This window comes from Gorilla gorilla, chromosome 8, assembly GCF_029281585.2.
Source record: "Gorilla gorilla gorilla isolate KB3781 chromosome 8, NHGRI_mGorGor1-v2.1_pri, whole genome shotgun sequence".
NCBI lineage: Eukaryota > Metazoa > Chordata > Mammalia > Primates > Hominidae > Gorilla > Gorilla gorilla.
In genome coordinates, this window is record NC_073232.2 from 15,022,681 (window position 1) to 15,034,382 (window position 11,702).

An 11,702-nucleotide genomic window follows, 5' to 3' on the forward strand; every position below is an offset into this window, starting at 1 on the left:
GGGCGTGCCTGTAATCCCAGCTACTGGGGAGGCTGAGGCATGAGAATCTCTTGAACCCGGGAGGCAGAGGTTGCAGTGAGCCGAGATCATACCACTGCACTCCAGCCTGGGCAACAGAGTGAGACTCTGTCTCAAAAAAAAGGGGGTTGGGGTGGGGGAATAGTGCTAACAGTCCCCATCTCCTATGGTGGCCGTGAGGAATCTGTAAGATCACAGAAGCAGAGCACGCAGCAAGGCCTCCCTGGCCCGGGAGTGCTCAGAGCTGGGATCCCAGTGCAGGACGAGGAGGAGGAGGACGGGTGCCCTGGCTACAGGTCCTCTTGCACTAGATTGAAAACGGGGCCAGAGAAGCAGAGCTTGAGAGACGCTGGGAGAGGGAAAGTGAAACTGATGGTCCGGTGGGTGAAAGGTAGTGAAAGCCCGAAGTGCAGTAAACCAGGGATCAACATCTCCAGCCAAAAGGCTCGCCCTGCGGTCTCAGCGCCACCTGGGCGTCAGAAAGATGTCTGGAGAGACGGCCCTTTTATTCTGAAACACCCCTCCAACTTTTTTTTTTTTTTGGTAATTGTTTGTTTTGCTTTCCATTTAATATAAGGAGTTTTCTCCTTTACAAAAGTTCTTTTTGTTCTAAATCAGGCTGTAAACAGAGGTGCTACCACAAGGACCGGAAGCAGAGACCACACTGGTGCTCAGCTGGGTTGCAGGCTCTGCCTGGTTTCATTGTCGGGGAAGCCACCAGGCCTGCCCCCAGCCAGTGAGATGTCACGCATGCAGCCGGGTGTCATCCCCAAAACTCCCGGGAAACTCTCGGGGCACCAGGGCAGGAAGAGGCTGACGTCAACTTTAACTCCGGGGACTTCAAACGAAACTTTTAGAAATGATTCCTTTGCCCTTTACTTGGTAACGTAATAAACTGATCTTTCTCTGAAAAGATGGGCCGATTTGCTTCAAGGGGCTCATTTCATGAGGAGAAAATACACACAAATATATATATATATATATTTTTTTTTCTTTTTTTTTTGAGACGGAGTTTCCCTCTGTCACCCAGGCTGGAGTGCAGTGGCTCGATCTCAGCTCACTGCAACCTCAGCCTCCAGGTTCAGGGGATTCTCCTGCCTCAGCCTCCCTGAGTAGCTGGGATTACAGGCATGTGCCATCACACCTGGCTAACTTTTGTATTTTTAGTAGAGACGGGGTTTCACCATGTTGGTCAGCTGGTCTAGAACTCCTGACCTCAGGTGATCTGCCCGCCTCAGCCTCCCAAAGTGCTGGGATTACAGACGTGAGCCATCATGCCCAGCTATATATGAATATACATATTATATATATATATATATATATATTTATTTATTTATAGAATTTTTTAAAGAAACATTGCTGCTTTGCTACAAAGTATATAATAATGTAAACTGGACTAATACAATTCCTTCCTCCCTTCCTTGGAGAAGTCACAGACTTTTAGGATTGGAGAACGGTTCACATGCATGTGTGTGGGGCAGTTGGTCAGAGCTGTCCATTATGAAAGGTGCTTCTAGAATACTTGGGGAATGTGGGAGCTAGAAAACAGGTTGTTATTAAAGGAATTGAAATACTCCCACTTGAAATGTTCCCATTTTCTCTGTAAAGGAATTTCTTGAGCAAAGGAAAACTCTACATCCTCTGTCTACCTGAAGTTCAAAATTAGTGGTGTTTGATTTTAATAATTTTAGTAGTTGATGACAAAACAACGCTCTCTGCTGTCCTCTCTGTCACATCTAACATGATGTGAATGAGGCAGTCCCTGACGTGAGCTGTGCTGGGGGTTTTTGCAGGGGTGATGAACATCGATCTGTGTGTTCCATCGACTCCTTCTTTAAACTTGTATCTCAGCACTTAGCCTGTGTCATAACTGTCTGTGCAGAGGTCAAGGATGGGCTCTTATTCATCTCTGTGTCTCAAACCCTGTGCCTGACACATAGCAGTTCCTCAATGAACATTTGCTGAATGAATGAATGAACAAAGGAATGAACAAACCAATAGCCAGAAGTCCTACCACACAAGAGGTTGTCTCCAATCTCCCTGACTTTCCCTCTTCCTCCTGTACCCTCAACCCATCAGCTTCCCATACTGCTGTAGCAACAACTTCTCTCTGAAAACCTTCCCAGGGGAGAAAACGCGCCCCCCTCACGCCTCAGAGGCACACACCTATCCTTGCCTTTGTTTTTTTATTGCTGAGAGTACAGAAAGCAGCGGCTTCTGAAGGAGGTATCTATTTTGGTCCCAAACAGAAAAGAGTGGGTGATTCTGTGGGCAGAGGTGGCAATTCCTGAATGTGGTGTGGTGACTCACGCCCGGAGGTGCTCAGAATTTCCTCTGTTTTGTGGCTGCTGGGGCAGGTGCGACACTGCCGCTTTCTCTAAAGATGCCCCAAGCTGCTCTAGGGGTAGAAGGAAGGCTGCAGGGAACAGCAGGACCCGGAGAACCCAGACCCCAAGGACCAGGTGGTCCTTAAGCCATCCTGAAGGAGGCCGGCTGCTCTAGCAGGTTGAGGAGTGCCACGCGGCTCTGTGGGTACCGCCTCACTGCATGTACCTGGGGCTGAAGGAGCAGTGGGCATTACTTACAGCCTATTACTTCACCTTTGTAAAAAACAAAAATAATTTCCCTGCTCACATGGCACCTTCGTCTTTGACCTTTAGCAGCAGTTTAGACAGGAGGGAAAAAGGCAGGTTCTGGAATGAGAGCGCCTGCTTCCTATCCTAGCCCCTTCCTCGTTGGGCTACATCAGGCAACCCATTTAATCTCTGTAAGCCCATTTAACCACAGTTCACCAGGCATAAAACGGGGATAATCATATGACCTACTTTATTTTGAGAATTAACCAAAGTAATACTATGTCTGAATATAATACCTGAAAGATAGCATTTAGGCAATGGATATTCACTGTGGTGGTTCTAGCTAGTGTTCAAATGTTTTCTGGAACAAAGCTTGAAGCAAATAAGAACGAAAGGAAACATAACTATCAGTATCGGAGTTGGTGCATGGGCCGGCTTTAACCAGTCATGTTTCCTGGTCTATAGCTTTGCTCATTTTCTTACCAAAGGAAATCAGGGCCTGTTGGAGACTGTCCTATTTTCCATGCTCTTTAGAATAAAGAAACCAATGGCTTTCACAAACTTCCTTATTTAAAATTAATTATCATTTTAAAAAATAGAGGTGGGGTCTCACTATGTTGCCCAGGCTGGTCTCGAACTCCTGGGCTCCAGGGATCCTCCCCTCTTGGCCCCCCAAAGTGCTGGGATTACAGGAATGAGCCACTGCGCCCGGCTGCAGCTTCCTTTTTATTCTTTTGAAACATTGCTCTTTCTTCTTCTTTTGGGTAAAAGGACTCAATTGCTGCTAGTCCAATTGCACCAGTTTGTTCTTGCACTGCATACAGCGTGGGAGGAAAAAGCCTGGGAAACGGGGGGACATGGGCCAGCGAGCTCGTCCGGCCACACCTTCCACCATGGGGCAGTCCCCTCTACTGGCACAGGATGTCAATACTCCTGATCCGTATCTTGCCTTCCCTCCTCCCGTTCCTCTTCCTCCCAGCACAGTGACCTTCCGGTCAACCCCACCCATGCCACCCACACTTTGTTGCCCTGGAGTTTCCTGCCACCTGAACCCCTCCTTAAGCAGGATGCCTGGATCTGGGTCGAGGGCTGCAGGCGGAGCTGCTGGTCAAAAACCCCCGGGGAACTGGTTGGGTGTGGGAGTGGGAGAATGGGCTGTCAGGACAAAAGCACTGGGACTCCAGCCCTATGGTGTGCACGTGGCTCGGGCTGGGTCAGGAAAAAAATGTGGAGGTAGGGAAACAAGACCCAGGAACTCTTTGGCTGCCATCCAGGGTCATGTGGTGCTGGTGATAAGTGATCAGTGACCCATTGAACCGAGGACGTCTACCGGGGACCAGTGACACCTGTAGACACTGCAGGGTTGAAGCTGGGGGAGAAGCGCTCACATGCTGTCTGTCTGAGCAGAAGTATTCGTTTTTGTCCGAGAATCTGAGACTCATGTGCTTGGCACACACACACAAAACTGCATGTATGTTGAAATATGGCTCATTACGTAGTTGTCCTGGCAAACGCCTCATCTCTCTAATTGGTCAGCTCACTACTCATGGAACACGGTCCATGTATACGACTCCAGCAACATCACTAGAAAACACCATTCTCCAGCCCCTCTCCTGATATTCAGAACCACCATTCAGAGCCAGGAGGTCCCAGGGCCACCTTCTCTGAGAATTTTTTTTCTAGTTCTCCAGGTAGCATGTTACTCTCCCTATTCTGATAATTTATGGCATTATTTGCAATATTTGATCAATATTTGATCTTTCCCAGATTGGTTTTCCCTTTTTCTAATTTTTTTTTAAGAGGCAGAGTCTCACTATGTTGCCCAGGCTGGTTTTGAACTCCTGGGCTCATGTGATCCTCCTGCCTTGGCCTCCCAAAGTGCAGGTATTACAGGCATGAGCTATCACATTCAGCCTATTTTCTCATTTCAGTCACAAGTTCTGTGTGGGTAAAAGCAATGCGTATTTATTCTCTAACTTGATAGCCTTGTTACTCAAAATGGGGTTCATGCACCCACAACATAGGCCTCCTGTGGAATCTGTTTGCACCAGAATCTTAGGCGGTAACCCCTGACCTCCTGAGTCAGAATTTGTTCCATGACAAGATCCCTGGATGATTTCTAAATGCATCAAAGGTTGAGAAGTACTGCTTGAGCATACCTGTTCCTAGTGAATCAGACCAACCATGGAAATCATTATTCCATCTCTCTAATTTGGTGAGTTTCAATCCTAAGTGCGATTTGGAAGTATTCAAGGAACTGGAAGAGAAGGTATTGTGATGTTCGGTTCTGTTCCCCAGAGAGTCCGCTTAATTCATCTTATGAGTCTTGGCCATCACTTTTTAAAGCATCCTGGATATACACTAATGTACAGCTGGCGTTTTGAACCATTACTCTCCACACATTTCCCAGTGGGAACTGTGTTTTCTTTTTGACAGAAGCAAACCCCAGAGTCGCCTTGAGATCAGTCAAAAAACTGAGTAATCTTAGAGTGGAGAATACCTAAAATTTCTGGAGACAATTATATTATTGTTTTCCCCTAAATGAGTGAGTTACTTGAGAATATGGTGGGGTATTCAGTGGGGGCTATTGGCAAACACTGTTGGCTGACTTCAGAATGGGAGCCATTCAGCAGCAGTTTCATCTCCCGTGTTAAACTGTGAGCACAAGAGGATAAGAGCTGGAACCTTCTTTATCTCTGTAATCCTCATGCATGAATGGATGGATGAAGGAATATCACTGAGAATTCATGTAAAGATGTGCAGATGTGCAGGGAATATTGAACTGAAATTTAAGAGGGCTGGATTCAAGTTCAGCTTCTATGTGAACTCTTTCAGTGAAGAAGGTCTTATAACTTTTAGAAGTAATCAACTGAATTAAGATTCTCTTTTCAGCTGGGCACAGTGGCTCATGCCTGTAATCCCAGCACTTTGGAAGGCCCATGCAGATGGATGGCTTGAGGCTCGGAGTTCAAGACCAGCCTATGCAACATAGCAAAAACCCCCTCTCTACTAAAATTACAAAAAATGAGCCAGGCATGGTGGTATACACCTGTAATCCCAGCTACTCAGGAGACAGAGGCAGGAGAATCACTTGAACCCAGGAGCTGAAGGTTGCAGTGAGTTGAGATTGCACCACTGTGCTCTAGCCTGGGCGACAGAGTGAAACTGTCCAAAAAAAAAAAAAAAAAAGATTCCCCTTTCTCTTCTCTCAGGGAACGGCCTGGGATAGAGAAGAGAAACGGGTTCCCACTCATGTAAAACTTCTCCCATGGGAGACAAGGACATTGTTTGAGGGGAAAATTCCTACACAAGCAAACAAACAGCAGAGGACCCCATCCTCCCTGTCCAGGGCAGGAGCACAGTGGACCACCTGCTGCCCCTGTGTCTTGGGGCCTCTCTCCCTGGAATCTCATTGATGGAAATTTACCAGTCCCTCAGGGCTCCCTTTCCATGTCACCCTCATGAAGCTTTCTCTGATAGCCCCATGCTCAGTAGATCTTACCACATATGACTTGTGTTACTATGACTATATCTATGCCTTTCTCCTCCTCACCAACTTATGACTCTCTTAAGGATCAGGACTATGTCGCTCATTTTTACATTTCCTGTAGTATTGAAAAGGGGCATGAGAGATATTGGATAGATTTTGAGAATTGAGTGAGTGGAGTTTTTGCCTTGACACCTGCAACTGCAGCAATTACAGAAGCATTGGGTCATGCTGGCTGCCAGGCAGTACTTCTTCAGAGCTGGAAATAACCCACAATGAGACATCAGGCTTGGGTGCATTGACACACAAAAGTCGCTCAACCCTGACCGTGCCAGTATGTCTTCATTTGGGAAACTTTTTCATCCCAAAGTTCCCCAGCTTGAAAATGCCTTTTAAGCAGAGCTTATTTTATTTCCTTTCTGGAATCCTTGACATAGAGTGAAGGAACTGGAAGGGAGTTTCAAGATCCCTGGGTGACCTCCTCATTTTACAGAGAGAAATCTGTCAAAAACTCATGCCCTCCCCGTGTCCTCTCCTCAGTGCTTTGGCCCACTTTCTGCTTCCTGCAAGGTTTATTTTCCTGCTAATTCTATTCCCTGTGACCTCAAGCAACATGCCTCATTTCCTGAGGGAATTCTCTCTTTTTCTGTAAAGTTTCTGCTCATCCTTGGGCAAGAAGAGGAGCGGGGAAGGGTGGGAACAGCTGCCACATTGAGGGACTGCCTGCCTTGATGGTATCCATAGCTCGCAGAAGAATGACTCCAACAAAAAAGGCACAAAGAGTATTGGGCGCGGTGGCTCATGCCTGTAATCCCAGTGCTTTGGGAGGCCAAGGTGGGCAGATCACCTGAGGTCAGGAGTTCGAGACCAGCCTGGCCAACTTGGTGAAACCCCGTCTCTACTAAAAATACAAAAATTAGCCAGGCATGGTGGCAGATGCCTGTAATCCCAGCTGCTTGGGGAGGCTGAGGCAGGAGAATCACTTGAACCCGGGAGGCAGAGGTTGCAGTGAGCCAATATCTCACCACTGCACTCCAGCCTGGGTGACAGAGTGAGACCCTGTCTCAAAAAGGAAGAGAAAAAAAAAATCACAAAGAGGTATTCAGAATACCCAAGGCTTTAGGCAAAAACCAGTCTGGGAATACTTCTCTATCAGGGGAGTGGGGTGGAGTAGTGGAGTTTTAGAGCTCACCAACCGTTCTATATTAGCACCTCTAACTGACGCATTCGTGAAACTCATTCTTTTGGTGCAGAATTGTGAAGTCAATTTTTTTCTTTTTCAATTCTCACATCTAAAATGAAGTACATGCACAGGTGGTTTATCAAACTGCCTATTTAAGGCATGCTGTTTTAAGGAAAGCAGCAACTGTCTTATGAAGAGCTCCCAATGTTTAGGAAAGCGCTTACAGCCTCAAGACATGTCTTGAAGATGAATGAAGTAACAGTAGCAATAATACTTTGGGATCTCAAGAAGTTGAAAGATTAAATGTGAAGGGTTAAACATTTTGTGTTTGACTGACAAAGGTGAAGATGGGAAATTCCATTGTGGGCAGTTGTCTTTACAAGAATGGATAATTACACAAACACATTATCTCAATGGGTTTCCGCACTGTTTTTTTAAAGAATTATTTTTGAGTCTAGAGGATAAAGATTTGATCACAGAATTCCTAGAATGAAAGAAAGATGATCAAGGGACATATAAGCTCTCAGAATTTCCACAGTTCTGAGAAAGGTGCCTTCAATAACGTGCCATATTGGTAATACCAGGAGAATTCTCTTTCTGACCACATCCCAGAGCCCAGTAATATAGAGACTAAAAACACTCAAGTTGACTAATATGTCCTCATAAACCCTTGCCATGTTAAATGGTGGCTTTGGAAATTTTCAGAATGAAAATCTGCCCTTATGAATCAGCTAGAAATTGCATCTGTTGACAGTCTGATTTCATTAGAGAACTCTTACCCTGAGGAATAAAAAGTCTGATTTGTTTCAAGACTAGGTTCCTCTTGGAGAAAAAGTCTGTGATGAGATGGTTTCTTACCCTGGAGTGATGCCTGGAAATTCCTGTTGATTCCAGAAACTTGAACCATGTCATTGTCTTTGGCCACTGGGTCCTCATTTGCCTTGTGATTGGACTATTTTAAGAGCCTCATGACCTGTCTCTGTGCACCTGATCTCTCTCCACCCTATGCCAGTATCATCTCCATAAAGCTCTGACCCTGTTTGCAATGAACAGAAACAGAACAATCCAGGGAGACCAGGTTCAAACCCTGGCACTGTCACTGCCTGTGTGAGTCTGAGTTTTGGGTTCTTGCTTCATCTAGGGGTTCATGACATCCATACTGCAAAGTGGCTATGAAGATTACGATAGGACACATATCTGGCACATAGAAGTTACTTTATAAATGGTAGTTTTAAATTTTCTTGTAGTTCTTTATTGCCTACTAGGTGAAGTTAAGAAGTTATCACTAAGAGAATTCTCTTTCTGACCACATCCCAGGGCCCAGCAATATACAGACTAAAAATGCCTAATGCCTTAGATGATTCATTTTCCCTCATCCTAACTTTCCAGTTTGAATTCCCCATATCCCCACCCTCCCTGTCCAGGGCAGGAGCACATCGGACCACCTGCTGCTCCCTAAGGCACTCCTGTGTTTTGGCTCATTGGGGCCTCTCTCCCTGGAATCTCATTGATGGAAATTTACTGGTCCCTTGGGGCTCCCTTTGCATGTCATCCTCATGAAGCCTTCTCTGATAGCCCAATGCTCCGTAGATCTTACCACACTCTGACTGGTATTACTATATTTATATCTATGCTTTTCTCCTCCTCACCAGGTTATAAGTTGCTTAAGTGTCAGGACTATATCTCCCTCATTTTTGTATTTCCTATAGTGTTGAGGGGCAGATGGGGTATGGATAGATGTTGAGAATGGCGTGAAGGAGTCCTTATGGGACTCTAGTTCCCCTGCTCCCACCAAGACCACTCAGACCCTTGGATAAGTCACCAATGGCTAGAAATAACACGAGTTTACTTGAAATGTGTCTTCCAGAGGCAGAGCATGATTAATTGTCAAGATTTTGCTGTTCTTGGCTTGGACTGAGTTAGCAAAGACCCTGTGGATGTAGAAATCACACTGAAAAACCTTCCTAAAAGTATGCCCTCTTTATAAGAACGGCATGATGGACTCTGAGGACTCAGGGGAAAGGGTGGGAGGTGGGTGAGGGAAAAGAGACTACACACTGGGTACAGCATACATGCTCAGGTGATGGGGGCACCAAAATCTTACAAATCACCACTAAAGAACTTATTCATGTAACCAAACACCACCTGTCCTCCAAAACCTATTAAAATAAAAAACATAGGCCAGGCGCGATGGCTCACACCTGTAGTCCCAGCACTTTGGGAGGCCATGGCTGGTGGACCACAAGGTCAGGAGTTTGAGACCAGCCTGACCAATATGGTGAAACCCCATCTCTACTAAAAATACAAAAATTAGCTGGTCGTGGTGGTGCACGCACCTGTAAACCCAGCTACTCAGGAGTCTGAGGCACGAGAATTACTTGAGCCCATGAGGTGGAGGTTGCAGTGGACTGAGATCACGCCACTGCACTCCAGCCTGGGCAACAGAGTGAGACTCTGTCTCAAAAAATAAAAAAAAAAATAAAAAAATATGTAATAAGTAAATAAAGTGCCCTCTTTAAAGACACTCCTACATCTGGGCCAGTACACAGCCCAGCATGACTGGGCACTTCCCCTAAACAAGCAAGCAGACTCCTGAAATGCATCATTATGTTTCATTTCTTAATAAATTCTTTCTACAGCCAGTTAGCATTCTACTTGTTGCCATTATAGACTTTCAAAAAACACTATAAACTTTCTTATCTGTCTTCCTGAGTAAGCAAAGTGAAGACATTATTAGAAAATTCACACTCAATTAGGAAGAGTGGTTTGAGGTAGAAGTTGGTGGTTTTTTATTTCTTTAAAAAAAAATATTGGCCAGGCACGGTGGTTCATGCCTGTAGTACCAGCAGTATGGGAGGCCAGGGTGAGTGGATCACTTGAGCCCAGGAGTTCAAGACCAGCTTGGGCAACACGGCAAAAACCCCATCTCTACAAAAAAATAAATTAACCAGGTGTGGTGGCGTGTGCCTGTAGTCCCAGCTACTCAGGAGGCTGAGGTGGGAGGATCGCTAAGCCTGGGAGGCGAAGGTTTCAGTAAGCCAATATTGCGCCACTGCACTCCAGTCTGGCTGACAGAGACAGTGTCAAAAAAAAAAAAAAATCTTCGAGAAAATCCATTTGAAACAAGGAATGAAATTTAAAATTTGCATATATAAACACATATACACATACATATCATGTATATACATAGGATTATGAGAAGTAGTAATGTTCTAAAAGTGAGTATGCATATTTTTAAAAATTTCTGTAAAGTTGCACTTGTAAGGAAATTCCTAGGTGTTGCTTCCTAAGACGTAAAAGCAGTGTATACATCCTTGAAGCTAAACTTTTCTGAGATCTTAAATTCTCCCAGTGTTTGATATATGAGTACTCATGTCTCCAGCAAATTAACCTGAACTTAAAGAGCTTCCTGATAGCTTCTTAGTTGGGGGGTGGGAGTGCAGAGAATAAAAGGAAATTCACTGAAGAATAAAAGATAATTTCTTGAGAAACCTGCCCATCAGGGCCCTGTTAACATCCAAATATCCCAAATATCATGCCACACTATTCTTCCCAGAATTAATTGTCAAGGACTGAGAAGGACAGGAGAACCTAATGCTATTTCAGGCTCTCTTGACAGACCAAGGAACAGTGAGGCATAAACTGGGGTCCCCGTGGGTCACAGGCAAGAGGTGGAACCCAAGATTCAACTCCCTTCTTGGAACCATCTACCTGGGGACTCCCTCTGGTTCTGTGGCTGGGAAGAGGGATGCCCATCAGCCTTCCTGGAATTCTGGGGGCACCCACAGGCCCTTACCTGCCTGGCAGCCAGGCACCATGATGAACGTGAGCAGTCCCCACATCAGCAGGTATGAATCCATCTTCCTGACCCTTGGGACCAGCCGGGGCAGTGAAGCGGAGGTCTTTCTCTGCAGAAGGCCCAGTTGCCGTCAGCCTCTTTTTGGCATCGCGCCGGAGGATGTGGGATGGGAAGATCGGTCCGCCTGGACTGTCACCCTTGTGGGTCCATCCAGTCTCTATCGGAGTCAGGAGTTGCTCTCTTTAAGTATTGGGCTGGCGTGTTCAGCCAGGAAACTGCCTAGCACTCTCTTCTCTCATCTCAAATATAGGAAGTGTTTTTTTTTTTTTTTTGATGACAATATAGTTTGCGGTAATTTTTCAAACCAGGTTTTTTTTTTTCAAGTTCAATTGCTGGAGGTGTGGGCTGGGGTTGATGAGAAGGATTGAACTTCATTTATGAATCCTTTCTTCAGCTACGCCCATAAAAGGAGAGGGAGATTCCCCTGCCGTTGAAGGTAGGGTGAGCAAGCACTTCTTGGCAGTGGTCTCACCCAGCACTTCATAAGCTGAGTCCTCCCCCCAGGGCTGTAACGTCTTCAGGAGTCAGCAGGGACCACCTGGGATGAAGGAGCAAAGTCCTGCCAAGATTCTGGTCAGG

At 45.8% G+C, this 11,702-nt stretch overlaps 1 protein-coding gene across 1 annotated transcript in view; it reads right to left on the reverse strand.

Moving 5' to 3' along the window:
* The window catches only part of IL2RA (interleukin 2 receptor subunit alpha), a 55,107-nt gene extending 43,767 nt beyond the window's left edge, over window positions 1-11,340 (reverse strand). Inside the window, exon 1 of the mRNA XM_004049027.5 lies at window positions 11,061-11,340. Within this exon, the coding sequence (XP_004049075.1) occupies window positions 11,061-11,124 (64 nt within the window). The 5' untranslated portion in view covers window positions 11,125-11,340. The remainder of the gene's footprint in view (window positions 1-11,060) is intronic.
* Between the last annotated feature and the right edge of the window lie 362 nt (window positions 11,341-11,702).